This window comes from Podarcis tiliguerta, assembly GCF_965153285.1.
Source record: "Podarcis tiliguerta genome assembly, chromosome: 4".
NCBI classification, from domain to species: Eukaryota; Metazoa; Chordata; class Lepidosauria; order Squamata; family Lacertidae; genus Podarcis; species Podarcis tiliguerta.
In genome coordinates, this window is record NC_139537.1 from 11,494,085 (window position 1) to 11,514,294 (window position 20,210).

At 42.4% G+C, this 20,210-nt stretch overlaps 1 protein-coding gene across 1 annotated transcript in view; it reads right to left on the reverse strand.

Annotated features, from left to right (window-relative positions):
• PRCP (prolylcarboxypeptidase) overlaps positions 1–20,210 on the reverse strand; it is a 28,356-nt gene that overhangs the window by 7,433 nt on the left and 713 nt on the right. The window contains exons 2-5 of the mRNA XM_083436592.1: positions 4,487–4,627; positions 3,191–3,292; positions 2,332–2,513; positions 1,266–1,423 (exon numbers count right to left, since the gene is read on the reverse strand). Of these exons, the coding sequence (XP_083292718.1) occupies positions 1,266–1,423; positions 2,332–2,513; positions 3,191–3,292; positions 4,487–4,627 (583 nt within the window). The remainder of the gene's footprint in view (positions 1–1,265; positions 1,424–2,331; positions 2,514–3,190; positions 3,293–4,486; positions 4,628–20,210) is intronic.

Consider the following 20,210-nt stretch of genomic DNA (forward strand, 5'->3'; position numbering starts at 1 on the left):
AAACTGGAGATGTTGGCAACTGAACTTCTATACTGAGTGGGAAACCTTTTTTTAGCTCAAGGGGCAAATTTCCTCACTGCCAACTTCCTGGGGGCTGCACTAATATTGGTGGGTGAGGCCAGAGACAGAAAGTGGGCAGGGGAACAAATGCAATGCTTTTTCCAGGTTACATTCAAGCCATACAAAAGTCACACAACACAACCCTCTTCAGGGAAGCAAGAGGCATTACCCGGGTTCAAGGTCACATTTCACCCAGGCAGAAAACCTGGGTGGGCATCGATTAGGATTAGTGAGGTGAGCTAGATTAGGGTTAGTGAGGTGCTAGATAGAGGAGCCTCTGAACACCTATATATGGCTCCTCCCCACTGTCAGTACAAAGAGTGCAGAAAGGAGGCTCTTAACATCTCGGGAGAGCCCTGAGTGAGATCCTATGGCCACTTCCAGCAGGGATTACACAAGCAAAAAGTATGTGTGTGAAATGTATTTGGGCAGCATAATGAGCATCTACTGGATACTGCCTGTGGCCCAATAGGCTACGGATGACAACTCCCACCAACCCCAGCATCTGTGCTTCTTAAAGCCAAGCTGGGAAGAAAGTACCTGGTCACTATAATGTGTGAGGTACGTGCGAAGGACGGGAATAAAGGAAAGTGCAATCTCTGAAGAGTGAATGAAGTGGTAGACTGGATGTTTATTAAATCTGTATACCACCCTACACCCATAGGTCTCAGGGTAGCTCCCAACCTAAAGTTGCAATATAAAAAAAAGCATGAAATACATAAAACGTGAAATAATACAGTGGTACCTCGGGTTATATACGCTTCAGGTTGCAAACGCCGCTAACCCAGAAATAGTACCTCGGGTTAAGAACTTTGCTTCAGGATGAGAACAGAAATCATGCTCCGGCGGCGCAGCAGCAGCAGCAGCAGGAGGCCCATTAGCTAAAGTGGTGCTTCAGGTTAAGAACAGTTTCGGGTTAAGAATGGACCTCTGGAACGAATTAAGTACTTAAACCGAGGTACCACTGTACCAATTTCTCCAAACTAATAAAAAACACACTTAATTCTGAAAATCCCTTAAATACATTAATCTTACAACAAGGAGGCCGGTCCACGCCCTCATTCCACCACCAAAGCGCTGTTGGCCCCACCAGGGCAGCCCCACCCCCAAGGCAGGCAGGCTTTATAGAACTGCTAGGAGCACATCACAGCAGAGATCGAAGGCCTAGAGAAGGCTCTAGGCGAGTCTCTTCATGAGCTGCCTACCTGTGGAAGCAAGACGGTCAATGGCTGCCCAGGAGTTCCTGATGCTTTCTGAGCAACAGTTCCCACTCTTTTTGAAATCTTCGGTTACAATACGATAAAAGCTGCCACAGGGAACCAGGTTGCCGAACTGCCAGATGGGGGCTGAAGCCGCAAGAGCTCTGTGAGCCAAGGGGAAAAAAGAGGAGATTAATGAATAAGGAGATCTAACTGAGAACTTGTGGCAACAAGAGCTTCTGCCATGGATCCAAATCTAGCAGTGAGCCAACTGAATCATCCCACAAAGCCATTCAGTCTTGGCTTGTTATTTGTAAGCTTTCCCCTTCAATTAATAGCCTTCCTTACAGAGCTGTTGCTTGGTTGTTCTTCAACATGGGGGTTGCAACCCATGACTTGCTTGTGCCAATCTTAAAAGTGAGGACTTGACAGCGGCAATAGCACTGTTTTTAAAAAAGGAGAAAGGGTAGTGAAGAAAGGTCACGAGACAAAATTAAAATGTGTCTTAAGCTGTGGTGTGCATGCCATCTGATGCATATAGTTAATGGATGTTATTGCAGATGCAGAAACACCAACAAATACTTCTGATGCCTTCAACACAGGGTTGGTTCCTAAAGGTGGAAATTTCCTGAAGCACCAAGAACAGCTGGTCAGAGTCAGTACAAGAGAATTCAGGTGCCATGCCCCATCTCATCCAGACCCACTCCAACCTGTCTAACATTCCCTGGAGCTAGCCCTTCTTAGATAGAGTCTGTGCCCACTGTAAACTGCTGGTCCCCCAAAACTGAAGTAGTTTGCTCTGGTAATAAAGGAGTTTGTGTGTGTGTGTAACCTTAACCATGAGATGAACACATCTACAGACACACCAAAGGAACCCTTGCAAATGTCACATGGCAAGACTGTGTCACCTCCAATGTAGCAGGACTATGAGGGAAGACACAAATCTGCTGTGTGTGTGTGTTTGAATATTGGATATTTAAATCCAATTAGTGATAGCTGGTGCTCCGTGAAATATGCAGGATTTCCTATCAGACAAGATCATTTTTTGATACTCTTTTGGTACTGCACTCACCCAATTACTATATGAGGATATTTCATTCGAAACCATGCAGCAAGCATCCCTCCGTAAGATCCCCCTATGGCAATGACAGGCGTGTCCTGGGTCCCAGGGATAGTATGCTTCAGGTGTTGAATGAGCACTGCAAAATCAGCCAGAGCTTGTTCTGAAGACAGGTAATTCAGATGCTTGGCATCCTGAAACAAGATTGCATGACATTTGCATTTAACAACAGAAAATCAGCTCTTAATTTTTGCTACCCCAATGCAGGAGGTGAAAATGATATTCATTTCTCGCATGGCACAATGAAAAGAACACCGGAAAAAATGTGGGAGTTCAGCAAAAAGGTACAGAAGAATCCACACACGGCAGCAGAATTGACCACTCACTGCACAGCAGCTCACAGGTTTCTACTGCAAAGGAACATGACTGTGTCTGGGATGTTCCTACCCACTTTGGGTAGCACAAGCTCCACCTATATGACCATGTGATACAACTGCACCCTGAAGTTGTGTATTGTGGGAGGGATTATGCCCTAGTAGCATAAAGCTACGACAGTGGGTGAAACCCTGTCTACTTTTACCAAAGGAACCCTTGCAAATGTCACACAAGACTGTGTCACCTCCAATGTAGCAGGACTATGAGGGAAGACACTGAGTTTTAGCTGTATTTAACTGGCTACCCTTGCTGAAACAACTCATCCCTATACCTCAAATTTCCAATCTGCAATTGCTCCAGAGCTCTCTATTATTTACATATAAATTGCTCATGTTTGTTTCTATCACTGCACCCGTATCTTCCATTCTAGTTGTCCTCTAAAATTCTAAATTCTCTATTGAACCAATGACTAACCTGAATGCAAGGGGCTACTTACACTGAATGATTTGTTTCCAAAGGGCAGAGACTCTCCATAGTATCGGTGTTCAGCAAATACCAATATGGCATCAAGCTCTTCCGCTATGTTCCACATAAGACCCTGGGAGGAAGTAAAGAGAAAAACCCAGCAGAATAAATGTTGTCTATTTACAAACTGCCAACCACTAAACCATTTAAACATAAGTTTGAGTTATAGAACATCCTATGCATATATAATTACTATAAAGCAAAAGAGTTGTAAGGTTGTATATTCTGAAATTTATCATTCCAATTAATCTACTATATATTTTGTAAAGCTGTTTGTTCACTATGCATTTGGAAATCTCTTAAGATATGATACCCAAATTTTGCATAATGGTTCCTGAGATCAAGGACCAAGCTTCCGCCTATGTTTGGATACACTCAGATGCCCTTTTGAATCAACATGAAAACTGAGCCTTTGAAAACTGTCCTGAATTTAAGCACGGGGGGTTTTGGGGGAGAGGGGGGCATATTCTCAGAATACATGAGCAATACCAGGTAGTAGGTTGTTAGTCTCAAATGAAGTTAATATTACTGATTACTCTTCTGTAATGTTAATTTAGGGAGCAAAGAAAACTCAAGAGCAGTCAGGATAAGCAAGCTGGGATCCAGTGGATTTCTGGCTCAGTTAGTTAATTCCCAGCACACCAAGGCTATGCTGGCAAAAGTACCGCATCCCAGCTCAGCTGGAAAAATACCAGCCTAACTCCCTTGTCCCAGATCAGCCAGGGTAAGCTCTGCCTGAGCTGAGACCAGTGGACATTATGTTGGCATAAGCCCTGGAAAAAACGGACATTCAAGTGGGGTGGGCAGAACTGGGCAGGGTGCCTTGCAATGGATCCTAACTCCATTCAGATCAGTCACATGACCTGGCAACCAGTGTGAGCATATGCTGGCAAAAAGGGTGATATAAGCAAAATTTACGCTGGCATATTTCAAGCAACTTTTGTCAGCTTCCTATAGTTAGGATTGTTCTGTTAGACATTTTCTGTTCTACCATTCTGAAACTGATGGAGCAGTATTTTTTCCCAGTTTTTTGCTTTATCTATTTTTGCAGCAGCAAGATTTATCACCACTTCCAAGTCATCTAGAACAAAGTTCTTTAAATAATACAAATGTAATATTTTTGGCTCCTGGGATTATCCAGTCATTTCCATTATTATACTGCAATCTTGAAATATACGTAGGAAATCAGAATGCCAACCCTCTTCTAAGAGCTGTACAGATAATAAATGACAAGAGTTCCTACCTAGAATCCCAGAATCTCCCTTACCGTATTATTGGCAAACCAGGTGATATCTCCTTCATTGCCAGTATAGAAGAGCATCGATCCGATATTTCTCTTCCAGTGCTGGTCTGCAATGAGGTAGCGTTGCCTGAATGTGCCATCTTCGGAAAAACCAAAGTGGTCGATCTGCAGCAACAGACAGAAGGGAGCTCATGATATGTAAAGCAGGTAAAACTCATCAATAAGGAATTTCCTAATTTTAGAACACTCTATCTGCAACTCTCCGAGTAATGAGATTCACAAGCTAATTTATTTATTACATTTCATACCGCACCTTTCACCCACAAGGAGCTCAGGGTGGCAGACATAGCTCTCCTCCTCATTTTATCCTGAAAATAACCCTGTGAGGTAGGTTAGGCAAAGTGTGACTGGCCCTAGGTTACCCAGTGAACTTCATGGCTGAGTGGGGATTTGAATCCTGGTCTCCCTGGTCCTAGTCTGACACCATAACCACTACACCAACTGGCTCATGTGCTATTCAGACATACAGAACCTGTCACAGTAGAAGCAGACTCAAGTAAACAAACTCAGCAAAGAAGATTGGGATGGGAGAAAGACAGTAGATGGAGCTATTGCATAAACTAAAACCTTTTTCCAGTCAAAGCAAAAGATGTGATATGTGATCTGAAGCTTTGTGCATTTGGGCAACTCAGGTGGGAACCCATAAATGTTTCAAGAAAGTCTACAAACAGTAACAGTGCTGAGGAAGTGGTTCACCTTTGAGGATCCTATTGTTTTTAGTTCTAGGCTATGTTCACATGAGCAAAACTAAACCGTACTAGATACTCAGAGAAGTTATTCAGTACAGTAAGCCGGCCCCTTAACGCAGCGGTTACACCTAAAGCCAAAATCCTGTATAGTCAAAACACATTGGGTTCAATGGCAGGTGGGGTTGCCAAAGTCTTTTTTCATGGATGCTCACCCCCTTTCTGCCTATTTATTTATTTGCCAGGCATGTAAACCTGAATACACACAAGTTAATTGTGCGTAAGTTGCAGGCTTACTTGTGTAGAACAGCAGTGGTGCTGCAATGGCAGGACGTCTGAGGCAGGAGTCCAGACCCCTGCTCAATACAAGGTTTTAAACTGAATCAAGCAATGCAGATTGTTTTCTTGGTAAGCAAAGAACAAACCAAGGTTGCAGAATGTAACACTCCATTTTGTTGTTTCTATTGAATTTCCCTTGGTGGCTATATTATCCCTCTGTGGAGCATAGCTAATGTTGGAACTTTCATCCCTTGCTTTTTTTCAAAAGCCAGAGCAAAATAGGATACAGTGGTACCTCGGGTTAAGTACTTAATTCGTTCCAAAGTTCCGGTCTTAACCTGAAACTGTTCTTAACCTGAAGCACCACTTTAGCTAATGGGGCCTCCTGCTGCCGCACTGCCAGAGCACGATTTCTGTTCTCATCCTGAAGCAAAGTTCTTAACCTGAAGCACTATTTCTGGGTTAGAGGAGTCTGTAACCTGAAGCGTATGTAACCTGAGGTACCACTGTATTACTCTCACACACTGCAATTTAGGTGCTGGTGCTGGAACCAAGCGTAAAGGAGTATCACTCTATGGACAAAATGTAACAAGTACAGTTTTCTGATCATGGGGAAAAGCTTTAAGAATTCACACTGGTCCCAAACAAGACACGGTAGAGGGCAACAGGGCACATCCTGTCTATATTATTGTCTCCTTGTAAAAAGAATCAGGGAAGTCACAGGATATCCTCCTGCAGCCTACAAGCCCATGTCAACAAGCCAAGCCTTCTTAAATCTCAGTTTTAAATGAAGTATTACTTTTAAAAATATGTAATCAAAGTTTTTTAACATCAAGAAGGGCAGGAGTAGGTACAGTGGCAAAGCTAAACATAGCAATCCTATGTATATTAATTCAGAAGTCTCACTGTGTTCAATAGGACTACTCCCTAGGAAGCATGTTTAGGGTTGATTCAGCATTTTTACACTGCTGAATCAAATGTCTGTCAGCTCATCATAATTCTCAAAGAATTGATCAAACCCTAGCCCACGGGAACCTAGAGGGGGTCAGGGCACCCACAAACCCATAACAAGACTTTGTTTGGGAAAAGACATGTGTGAGCGAGAGTTACGGGGAAAGTCGGTCAAGACACACTATTACAAATGTCCAAAGATCCTTATACACAAGACTCATCAAATGTGGATCTACCAAGAAAGCTTGTTCACTGCCTTTCATTCATTGGTCCTAAGGTAAGTTACCTACATAAAATGCAATACATATAGATGCACCTTTACCTGTTAATGGCCTACAGTATTAGTGCAAGATGAAAGGGGAGGTTACATTTCAGAGCCTGGAGACAACCAGATCTCTGGGTATTAACTAGGTAGACCTTTGCAAGGTTGCTTTATTTGTGTCCGTTCTGCATCACAGCAACAAAATTGGATCAAGTGACACATAGTTCCAGGGCACCCTAAAGGCAAATGTTGTGGCACAAGCTCTCACAGGTACTAGGGAAACAAACCTTATTCTGAAAGCTATTTGTTAGTTCTTCTTCAAAGTGTCTCAAAACAGCTGGTTCTGTTTGCTACACTAAGATGGTTGTAACTCCTTTGCTAGAATTAGATCAGTGGAGTTTTACCACATGCCAGTTTTTAAAAGCTAAGGAGGAAGAAAGTTAAATTGTGAAAACACGTACAAAAAAGGAAGCCAGCCTGGAAGCAGTTTCACAAAGCATCTTTAGTTCCTGGCCCAGATACTGAAGAAATATCAACACCTTTGTCACTGTAGTCACATTAAAGTAAAAGCAGGAAGTTTCAAAAAGCAGAAGTGGGGGGCAAGAAGGAAGGATGGAAGAGACAGAATATGACTAACTGAAGGGAAGACTTATTCCATTCTGGTGATTGTTCCACATGTAGTTTTTATTCAGAATCTTATTTTGTACAGGCATTCTCCTCACCCCAGGAGAACTTCTGCTTTATCAGTGATGTACTGAAGGGGAAGCTGAGGCTCCAATACTTTGGCCACCTCATGAGAAGAGAAGACTCCCTGGAAAAGACCCTGATGTTGGGAAAGATGGAGGGCACAAGGAAAAGGGGACGACAGAGGACAACATGGTTGGACAGTGTTCTCGAAGCTACCAGCATGAGTTTGACCAAGCTGCGGGAGGCAGTGGAAGACAGAAGTGCCTGGCGTGCTCTGGTCCATGGGGTCACGAAGAGTCGGACACAACTAAACGACTAAACAACAACTGAGCATCATGAGGAACATGAAACTCATGCAGAGGATTTTCCAAGCTACCACTCCTAATCTTAGCTCACACACCCAGGTGAGGACAGTGGTTTACTCAAAGAACTGCGGTAACTCCCCAGCCCAGGCATGCAATGAAGAGGGTGCTCAAGAACATGGGCCAGGCTTGCTTCCTTTCACTGAAGAAATGGAAAAGATCAGTGTTCAGGTATCCACATAAACTACAAACACATACAACCACCCTTCTCTACTATATAAGAACCACCTACGGACAGGAAAGTCCCTACCTCCCCTAAATAACACAAGGAACAACTTACCACCCCTCCCTGGCAGTGCAGTAGAGGGAAAACTTGGAATCAATCCACCCTTGTTGCAGTGACTAAGGAATGCAGAATAACCACGTGGCAGAACCAACCTTCATAGTTAAGCTGACAGAGAAAGGAGTCAGCAAGATGTTTCAAAGCACCATGTGAAAATAATGTTGTGGGGAATGAAACTGCAGTGTTTCAAAAGATTTAATTGTTTTATTCAAGGTATGCATGTATTATGTCATGCCCCTCAGCAGTTGTTTCGTGATTGGCACCCACAACAATCTACCAAAATGCCAAGTGTGCCCACTGGCCATAAAAAAAGTTGCCAAGCCCTGATGCAAACTCAATCACCATGTTTTATTGCAATACATGGAGATGCTTCATGCTGGCACCACATATTCTCAGCTGTCTGAGAGATGCCATTTCAACTGTGTCTCTGACACCTAGTGTGGCTGGATGAAGATATTGCAACAGCTCCCTACAATCCATAATTTGAAAGATGGAAACAAGCTTTGAGACTGTGTGCCCTCCATCCTCCAAAGGGATTATCTATTCCAATCTTGGCCTAAACCAGGGGTCTGCAACTCGCGGCTCCAGAGCCACATGTGGCTCTTTTACACCTTTGCCGCGGCTCCGGGGCAGATACTAGCAAGGGGAGGAGGCGCATTGTGTGCCCCAACACTCCCCACTGTGGCGGGCACTGTACTGTTAGTCACGCACCGTCCCGATGTCACCTTCCCGCCTGCTGTCAGATCGCGGCTCCGGAGATATATTTGTTTTAAATGTCGCAATGGTTTTGCGGCTCCTAGGTTTTTTTTTCTTTGGAAACCGGTCCAAGTGGCTCTTTTTGTCTTAAAGGTTGCAGACCCCTGGCCTAAACCATATTTGTCATATTTTAGGACAAAACCTGGTTTGCCAACCCATCAATTTCAGATTTATAAGGGAACTGAGATTTATGTCTGTATACATCTCATGTGAAGTCACAGCTACTGGGGGAAGAGGGGGAATCTGGTCCAAAGGATAGGTAAAATGGGATGAGGAATATAAATTCTTCAGGATCCTTCCCATTTTGTAAAACATGATTTGTCAAGCCTCTGCCTCAATCATACAGGATCAGCCCCCTGAGGACCAGATGACCCTCAGGGTCCCTTCCAACTCTACAATTCTGTGATTCAATCTTTCAATAAATCCTTGTCTAGAACCAAGACATTCATATTTCCTCCTCCCTTTTCACCTTTGGTAAGCCTCTTCACCTTTGGAAATTTTGCTCTACTTCTGCTTTTCCAAAGATAATCTTCAATCTATGTTTTTTTTAAAGGAGATATTGCATCATGGTGTTTATATTGGATTCAAAATGCAAATTGACTCTTGTTTCCCTGTGCATCTTCCCAATCATAACTTCCCTTTATTCCACACACTGCAAGCTTAATGTTTGCTTGAAACTTATTCCCAGAATATATATAACCTTAAAACTGACCATAAAATGTGAGCACTTTTATATAGATAGCAGAGTAATTAGATTTTATGGCTTGATTTATTTTCATCAGCAAGTGTGTGCTCCAGACACTCAACACAGGAATTGAAAGTATCAGGTAGCAAGGGATGGGAAAACTTCTGCCCCAAATCCTGGACAGCTACTGCCACTCAGAGTATGTTATTAGCTCATTTCAGGGTGTGAATCTGTGTGCATGACTAAAGTGATCATGCCAGAAGCTGTGGAACTGAAGCAGACTTTGGTCATCATAAGACTGTGGCTCATGGTTTAAGCAGGCTTGGATGCTATAAGCCAGGCTTCCTCAACCTCATCCCTCCAGATGTTTTTGGCCTACAACTCCCATGATCCCTAGCTAGCAGGACAAGTGGTCAGGGATGATGGGAATTGTAGTCTCAAAACATCTGGCGGGCCAAGGTTGAGGAAGCCTGCTATAAGCTTTAAGGGCAGAAAATCCCATGTCTACCTTGACCCCTTCGTGGAACATGAGGAACAAAAGGCTTGGCAAGGCTTCAGCTGAACTGAGATCATGTGCCAGGTGAAGAAGATGCAAGACTCATTAGCAGCTGAGTGACCTTCATGAAACTCTTTGTGCCCTGATAAGGCTTGAGAATATGTCACTTCCCCAAAATAATTAAGTAAAACTAAAACACCTTTCTTTTTCTTTTACAGGAGTCTGCCACTGATGTCACTTACCTACATAATTTAATTTTAGTGAGAAAAGGTGATGTGTGAGAAAAGAGTGAATTAGAAGACAGGAAAATTACTTTTGCTAGTTTTATGGTATAATTTTGCTGCTTTATCAGTTCCAAAGCTTTGATGAAGTCATGCAGAGTTCTTGGCACACAATCCACTGATAAAGATACCCAGATGGCAGTGGGAAGAGGGAAGTCCAATAGGAACTTCTACAAAGTCCTTTGACCCTACAGGACAATAATAAAGACTCCTATTGTCAAATAAATCCCCCAGTGATTTGTTCACAATACGTGACTATTTTTAAACAACTCTTACAATATACCAACTCTTTCCATCCTAAAATTTTGATTAACCAAGGATGTTTTTCAATGAGAGTTTGGTACTGGTTTCCGTTTGATGGGATCACTTGTATTTTAATTACAAATGCAGCCATCCCTACCCCTGCCTGATATATATATTTTTTTTTACTAAAGTGGAACCTCGGTTGTCAAACATAATCCATTCCGGAAGACCGTTTGACTTCCAAAACATTTGACAACCGAGGCACAATTGCTGGTTGACATTTTAAAATAATAAAATGGAGAAACGTGCTTTGGAAGCCATTTGGCTTTCGAGGCATGTTAAAAAATGGAAGCATTCACTTCTGGGTTGTGGGTGTTCAGGTTCCGAATTGTTTGGCTTCCAAAGCGTTCCAACAACCGAGGTTCCACTGTTTATGATTCAGTATTTCATGAAGCACATCACTTGATACTTCCAAGGTCAATTATTGCATAGTATTGCAGCACTGGCATCAAGATCTTGACTTTAAATTAAGGCTATTATAACCTAGGACCAGATATAAAGAGTTATATTAGGTTGCCGTAAACATGATCAAGCCTGCCTGAGTCTATAGAGGCACTCATTTCATCCGAAGTGGAAGCCTCCTGCCAACCCTAATGCAATCATCATTTTTCATAGAAAAATACAGAGGTGCATTCAAAGATAAACAATAGGCCAGGAGCTTGCTAGCAAATACATGCTGTTGTTCTGAACAAGAAGTCCAAGCAGATGTTCTCACAGAGGAACACAAGGTACACTTCCATACCATGTTCTACAGACAAGCTTTCACTTTATTCAGGTTACAGCTTCTTTACACAGCAGTGTCAAAAGATGCGACCTCACATCATTAATTTCTTCAGAAACCATATGTTTGCCTTCCTCTCCTCAAAATAGGTGTCTGAACTCCTACACCGCTTTCCTGTGACAGACTGGTACACACAACCAGTGTTCAAAAATCCCATTGTTCTAGGTGCATTTTGCAACAGGGAATTTCACTAATGTTTCTGATCTCAGAAACTGCTCACGCTAATGACATTCCCTGTCGCAAAATGTGCCTAGGACAATGGGAGTTTCAAACACCGGCTAAATTTTGCTTTTGTGCAGTTTGATTTCAACATTTGACAATGTACATTCAAAAAGTTTACTATCCTTTAATGTTGTTTTTAGTTCTGCCACCCAAAGAAGCTATTATCTAGTAGGATATCTCTACAAGGGCAGCTCTTCGAGAGTCAGATTCATAGGGCAGTTCCAACCAAACTGAAAATGGGTGTCTTCGGGAGTTCCATCCTTGGGTGTGGTGGAAAGCCATCATACCACACAAAACAACTAGTCACACCTTTCCATTCTAATGAGTTTTAGGGCTCCACAACATTTAAGCAACCATGATACTCTATTGTTAAGAAGGTATTGCTTAGTCAATGTGATATGACAGCCTTCCTCTTGGAATGTCAGATGCTTAATAAGGATAGGATAATAAGGATAGATAATCCTGTATTATATAAACCAGACAGAAACAATCCCAATTCAATATATGGATATGAAAGCTGACTGAAATAATTCCAGTAAGTTCAGCTCATGTTGAATTAGGGTCAAAGTAGATATGATTAGGGCTGAAATAGACATATGCATCCCTGTATTGGCACCAATGTGTGGCAGGATTTCCTCCCCATTCCAGCTTCAGAGGAGAGCTTCCCTCGGAACTACAGTAGAGGAAAGAACAGCAAAGCTCTCCCTCCATTGCTACTCTTACCCTGTTAATTATCCTAAAATGCTACTTGCTGTTTTGACCCTTTACTTACTAAAATACCACTGCATAGGAGTAAAATGACCCCAGGTAGAGCTAGGAGGGCACACCCTCCTCTGTAGAGGATGAAAGTTAAGATACAGTGAAGAGGGAGATCTTGTGGTTTCTTTATCTGTTCCTTCTTTCTTTCGTTTCTTTATTTTCTATATTTCCTGTAGATTAGTTTGTTTCTTTTATTGTATTGTGAAAACTTCAATAAACCTTTTTTCCAAAAAAATAAAAAACCACTAGTTAACTTGCCCATATTGTGACTTCTTCACTATTGGGGGACCATTCCACAAGTTATACAATAACCAGCATGGGCTTGCTTCCAAGCATACATTCAGCAGGAAGTTGCAGTCACCCTTTGCTCTTTTAAGAGATACACTTAAAGGACGTGTTTTCAAAGCACTAGCTTGTCAGTCACATTAGTGACACACTTATGTGTTGAGTGCCCAGACACATGCTTTTGCCCTACAGAGTTTACAGTCGTACCTTCGTTGAACTTAATCCATTCAGGGAGTCCGTTTGACTTCCGAAACAGTTCAAAAACTAAGGCATGACTTCCGATTGGCTGCAGGAACTTCCTGCACCCAATTGGAAGCTGCCGGGTTTGCGGTGTTCGGGGGCCAAAACGTCCAAATACCAAAGCGTTCGAGAACCAAGGTACAACTATTTCACAATCTTGATCCTTCAAAGGTTTGCTTGGCTCCCGAAAAGTTAACAGATTCTAGACCTTGTGGCTTTTGGAAAGGCGATTATATACCTGACTGAACCTCAACTAGAAAGCAACGTAGAGTGATTGCCAAAGACCTGTAATCTTACACAGTATAGCTTGCTTGAAGCTACAGTTGTTTTAAATGAAGGCTTGCATTCTTTGCCCTGTGAGGCGCTTATACTAAGATTATGAAGGCTATGTAGTAAAACCCAGTGGTAAGAAGACAGCTCCTTTCTCCACAGGTCTATCTAGGCAAGCCAAAATGGAACACCATGAAATGCTTCAAAGAAAAACAATTGAAGAGGACTCACAGGGCAGTTACAAATTCACAAGTCAGCTGAGCAGATCAAGCCACAGGGGAATACCAGGGAAAATACGTTTTTGTGGGGGGTGGGGGTGGGAATCAACTCCCCACTAGAAATATATTATTATCTTGCATGCCAGTGATGCTGAGGATCATTAGAAGTAATGAAAATTTGGTTATAATCAAAAAATTTATGATCCTGCAATTGTCTGCTGATGCCCTAGCTTCATGGGTTCTTAACTAGGGAACACATTATCTTCAGCTGCAGGATTCTACTTGTCTACTCAGATGGAGGGAAATGAAAAGAGGGGTAGTTTGCTCTATCTCACCACTGGCAGAAGTGCAGCTGATGGGTATGCAGGAGAGAACTCTTCATTATGGCACCTGGATTTGAGAACGCCCTAATGCAACTGAACTTTCTTTGATAGTGCTTCATCAACCAATAGACAAATTTATTTATCTGGGGCTTTAGCTTAAATAATTAAATGGTTTGCTATGTAGCCATGTGTAATTTTGGATGTTTACTGCATTGCTTTATTGATGCTGTAACAACCTTCAAAGTGCTTTGGAATGGAAAAGGAAAGGTAACACCATTCTAATAAAAATAAGATATTGGACACTGAACGCATGTTCATCCATGCAGCTCATTGGGTAGGCCTGTGTATGTCACTTCCTCAGCTGCAAGAATAAAGTTGGGGCGATCTTATGCTAACCACCAATTGTTTAGAGCAGGCTTCCTCAACCTCGGCCCTCCAGATGTTTTGAGACTACAATTCCCATCATCCCTGGCCACTGGTCCTGCTAGCTAGGGATCATGGGAGTTGTAGGCCAAAAACATCTGGAGGGCCAAGGTTGAGGAAGCCTGGTTTAGAGGGAGAAAAGTGGGGTGCAAGTATCATAGTACAGCTGACAACTAGCAAGAACTCATGTCTACCAAAGAGAAAGATGGTGGGGAAGCTGTGACCTTCCAGATGTTTCAGACTACAACTCCCATCAGTCCCAGTCAGCATGGCCAATGGTCAAGGATTACCTACATCTGAAAAGCCACAGGTTTTCCTCCACTGGGTATAAGAGATCCTGCCATGCCAAGCTTTTTGTGTGTGCATGTGGGGGGGGGGGGGTTGATGAAGTGGGGGAAAGCACATATCTAAGCCTTTGTTACTGCATTAAGCACTGCAGTGAAGGAAAAAGCTGGAAATTATGAAAAGGAAACTCTTCATTTACAGACATCCTTAAAGAGTCATGTCTGCAGTCTGACCTACAGATTAAGTGCATAAAAATAAAGTTTCACTGAGAAAACACAAGCAACTACTTCCACTATTTCCGAGGACTATTGTTCACAGGCCTATTGTTTCACTCACAGTTTCTTTTGTCCCTCACTATGCAAACATCTGCCAAAAAGGACTCATGTGAGCAATGCTGGCTAGCAACCTCTAAGAGACAATCACTTATTTTAAGAAGAAGATAGAGAGAATCAGACACCTCTTTCAATTGGTGTATGATGGAGGCAATGGCACTGAAAAGTAAGAGGAGAGTTGTGAAATACAATACAGAAATTTTAAAAAGTAATACTCCAGGATATACTCCATTCAGACCTAGCCATTTATGCATGCCCTAGAACAGTGTTCTTCAAGCTTGGCTAAGGTAGCAGGGGATGTTGGGAGTTGTAGTCCAATAACATCCAAGAACTCAAGGATTAAGAGCACTACCTTAGAAACAGTTGCAGCAAAACATTGCAAGGGAAAGCTGGCAACACTAATGTGGCAATGCTTGCTATAACTATTCTTCTTTTGAAAAATCCACAATGAAATTTCAAGGTTCTTCATGGTTCATGGGTGCAGTTTTTAAGAACTGCACAGTTGAGTCTACAGCATTCTGATGAAGGTGATCTGCGCCGTCTGTTTTAACTGCCTGGGAGAACAGAAGACTCCATTTGCACCTGTGCATAATTACTTTCATGTATGAAACCAGGAAAAGCACTAATTACACATCCGTCAAAACAAATTGATGGCAAGCGAAACTGCCATGTGCTCTCCTCCCTTCTGCAGGCAGTCCAAGACACCTATTAAATCAATAAGCAATTTGGCTTGCAACATCTTTCCTTCCACCCTAGAGTTATTTTTACTGCGCCACCCAGGTACAAGGCATTGCTATATCTACAGAAACACAAAGATCCATGTTTCTACTTGAAAGGCTTTTTTAGTTTGTTGGGCTATATTACAAGAAGGGTTAGGGTTTTATTATGTTTTTTATATCTGTTGGAAGCCGCCCAGAGTAGCTGGGGCACCCAGTCAAATCGGCAGAGTACAAATAATAAAATTATTATAAGGCTAATTCCACATGATCCAAACAGTTGCCCCTCTACTTAAAACCTGTAACTTCCTTTAGCCTTATTAAAATAGTAAAGCTTTCTCCTAAGCAACCAGACACAAAGGAGGGCATGTTACTGGACCTCTAGGGGAGAAAATGTTGGCTAAGTACAAGTTGTCAGGCAAGGATAATCTGAAGAACTGTTAAAATGCAAAATCCACCCCCCACCCCAGAACACACCTTAAAAACCAAAGGAAAAAATGTTTGCAGGTCCCAATCTACTAATAAATAGTAGCTCTGAAAGGTAGACCAACCCAAGATCACTGTCTGCTTCAGATGTTGTTAATGGAAGAGCCATGACAACTTCCTGCACTTTTGAAGTAAGGAGCAACTGTCTCCAGACAGCAAACTGGTCTATCCCACCCACTGCTGATGAGCTGGTCACATACTCTTAGTGCATAACAGGCAGCCACCATAATAAATTCCAGCTACTATGCAAGCCCTTCTCGGAGCTATGAGGAAGAGGAACTGCACACAACTGGATTTGGGAGTTGGGAAACTACACACAGCTTCAGTGCTCATTTGCAAGGCCAATATGGTTATAAGAAGAAGAAGAGTTTGGATTTGATATCCCGCCTTTCACTCCCTTTCAGGAGTCTCAAAGCGGCTAACATTCTCCTTTCCCTTCCTCCCCCACAACAAACACTCTGTGAGGTGAGTGGGGCTGAGAGACTTCAAAGAAGTGTGACTGGCCCAAGGACACCCAGCAGCTGCATGTGGAGAAGCGGAGACGCGAACCCGGTTCCCCAGATTACTATTGCACTTAACCACTACACCACACTGACTCATAATACAACTCTTCTCACAGCAATCAAAGGTTCCCAATATATGCATACATCATCTGAGTGTGTCTGTTCCAAGTCTACATGTGCAGCCTTATTTATTTGCTACATTTCTATACCACCTTTTCTTCCAAGGAGCTCAAAGTGGTGTACATGGTTCTCCTCCTCTCCATTTCATATTCACAACCACCCTGTGAGGTAGGTTAGGCTGAGAGATGGTGACTAGCCCAAGGTCACCATGTCTCCCAGGTCAAAGTCCAACACTAAGCATTATGCCACACTGGCTCTCAGCCTCGGCACATTTATATGTAATTTACACATTAACTCTCTTCAGTCAGGTGATCATCTGGTATTCTGCCACGCAATTACCTCCCCTGTGGCACAGCTACAATAGCTTGGGGCTTTGTGCGGCTTCATTCTAAGACAAAAGTACAAGTCGTAATTCAAACTTTGTCCTGACCCTCTGATCAGTTTGCTCACTCGAATCTCAGCACCTCAGACTAGTTAAATGAACAGATTTCCATACTGACAAGAGACATACCTTAATTGTCAATCATGGGAGAGGTCACTACACTGATTGTCTCAAGGCAAGCAGTATGCATTTAAATACCAAGTTTCAAGTTATGTGCTGTTCCCATGACTTCTCCAAATCACATCCTCATTTTCCGGTGGCATGTGATTTCCATGAAGATAAACATGAATCAGATTCTGCATGACCTCCCGACATAAATTATTGAGTTTTAGCCCAGGGGAAGGGGCCAAATGTGGCCCACCAGCCCTCCTCATTCAGCTCATGAGAACATTTCCCCAAGCCACACCCACCTGCCCGAGACCAGACACATGGGGAAGAGAAAAAAAGTTATCCCCCCACCAAAAAAATGCTGAAATGATGCACAGGGAACTCAATCTTTCTAGGGCAGCTTCTCATCCCACTCTACAGGCAAATTATGACAAATGAGCAGCTTAAGCCACCTGTCATTCCCCCCAACTTCATTTTTTCCATGAACTTATTAGTTTTGTTTTACAAAATGCATCTGAATGTGACTTACAAAAAATAGCATGTGTATTAAAACCACCACGGAACTAAAAGAGTACAAGCTAAAAACACATTTCTAAAAAGGCACATCCCACCGAGGGCCACAGATAATTAAATACCAACGACCTGGCAGGAAAAAAAAAGCTTTCACCTGGCACCCAAAGTTCACTTAACAGTCACAGCCAATAGCCAGGTTTTATGTTCAAAAGTACCAGTACTTCACATACATTATAATCTCATCAATCTTTACAAGGCTACTATTAATGAAACTCATGAAATTTTAGTGTTTTTGGCACTGAGTTTTTAATCTCCCCCTCCTATGGATCAACTAACAGTTTACAGCACAATTCTCTGGGACTTTCTTCTAAGCAAGCATGCAACATGTTCAATTGGGTTGCAAGTGTATATAAGAGCAACAACCAGAGGATGTTAGTTAATAGGAAAAGCCCAAGAAATCTGCAAACTAATAATGACAGGATAGGTTAAAATTAGATGAACTCATAGCCAAAAAGTTTAATAAGGCACAATGGTTCTGTCTCTAAACACCAGTTGCTGGGAAAATCAACGAGTGCGCTATTGTGCTTACGATATGCCATGTGCATCAAACTGGACACAGTGAAAACAGAATGCCGGACCAGGAAAGCCTGTGGTGTGATCCCTCTTATGTACTTACAAAGACAACTGACTAAGTAGAAGGGAGAAACCAGAGTTTGCACAAGAGCAGAAGGGCATAAGGCTCCATTAGCAGAGGGTGGCAGTTGTGTCATGGAAAATTGGCTGGGCTAACTGAAGACACCTCCTAGCCAAATAGAAACACCATAGTTAGCTGAAACCCAGTTGCTGGCTTTTGCTTTCATGTCCTAGTTGTGGGTTTCTGGAGAGCACTTGTCTAATCACTGCTGAAAAACAGAATAACCATGAGTTCATCTAAGTTTAATGTAAGAAAGCAGCAGCCTGGGGTGACAGTTGTGAGAAAGTACATTCTGTCATTCAGACAGGGACCAAGCACCACTGGGAGATTACACCACCCGCTTTCCTGGAAGAACATTATGCACAAGGGTGAAGTCGACGTGGCTCCATTGGCCACCCAAAGATGAGCAGTTGCAAGAAGCTTGCTTCAACCCCTCCCTGCCAGAAATGAAATTTATTAAGCACCTTCCAAACGAAACACTAGTGTCAAGAGTATGTATGCATTTTTCCTCCTCCCTCCAAATCTTTTTCCTCTTACGTACTGTATCTCTTTTTTTAGGACTGTGAACTTGAAGACACGAGCAGTCTTATTACTGATCCTTGAGAGTCACTCTGGGAGTCTTCTTAAAAATGCAAGTACAGTGGTACCTCGGGTTAAGTACTTAATTCGTTCCTGAGGTCTGTTCTTAACCTGAAACTGTTCTTAACCTGAAGCACCACTTTAGCTAATGGAGCCTCCCACTGCCGCGGCTGCGCGATTTCTGTTCTCATCCTGAAGCAAAGTTCTTAACCCGAGGTACTATTTCTGGGTTAGCGGAGTCTGTACCCTGAAGCGTCTGTAACCTGAAGCATATGTAACCCGAGGTACCACTGTACCAGTACTTTTTAAGTATGTAAGAATACTTGACTTGACACTGGGCCCCTCCAGTCACACTCATCCTGACCTCCTTGCACAAACGTTGTCGCAGAGCTTAGATTATATCCCATTTTCACCGAGTCTTCCATCTTTGCTGAGCTTATATTCCAATTCGTTTATGGGGCAATTAGACACTACTGAGCATTCAACACATCTCCATCCTGATTTTTATGTTTTCCCATGGCTCACTCATTTGCCCCAAACTTTTCAATGCTTGTCACTTTCCAAACTTACTTTTAAACATGGCTTTGTTGCACTAGGGAGGAAGGGACCATTGACCCACCTGAACTGCAGTTATATTGTAAATTCCTATTAATAAATTACCAATAATAAATTTAATAGTTTAATATTTAATTTAACATTAATTTATTGTTAATGGGAAACTTATTAACAAATTATTCAGAAACTATTGTCATTGATTTAATATCAGTTCATTTATTACCAATAGCAAACTATCAATAAGTTACTAATTATTATTAATGAATGACTATTAATAAGAAAATTATGGCTAGTATTATTATTACTTTTAAATATATGCATGTAAACTTTAACTATACTAACCTTTGATGGCAAGGTGATGTCTCTGCTTTTTAAGATGCTGTCTAGGTTTGCCATCGCCTTTCTCCCAAGGAGCAGGCGTCTTTTAATTTTGTGACTGCTGTCACCATCTGCAGTGATCATGGAGCCCAAGAAAGTAAAATCTCTCACTGCCTCCATTTCTTCCCCTTCTATTTGCCAGGAGGTGATGGGACCAGTGGCCATGATCTTTGTTTTTTTGATGTTGAGCTTCAGACCATATTTTGCGCTCTCCTCTTTCACCCTCATTAAAAGGTTCTTTAATTCCTCCTTACTTTCTGCCATCAAGGTTGTGTCATGATGTATGAAAGTGAGAGCTAGACCATCAAGAAGGCTGATCGCTGAAGAATTGATGCTTTTGAATTATGGTGCTGGAGGAGACTCTTGAGAGTCCCATGGACTGCAAGAAGATCAAACCGACCCATTCTTAAGGAAATCAGCCCTGAGTGCTCACTGGAGGGACAGATCATGAAGCTGAGGCTCCAATACTTTGGCCACCTCATGAG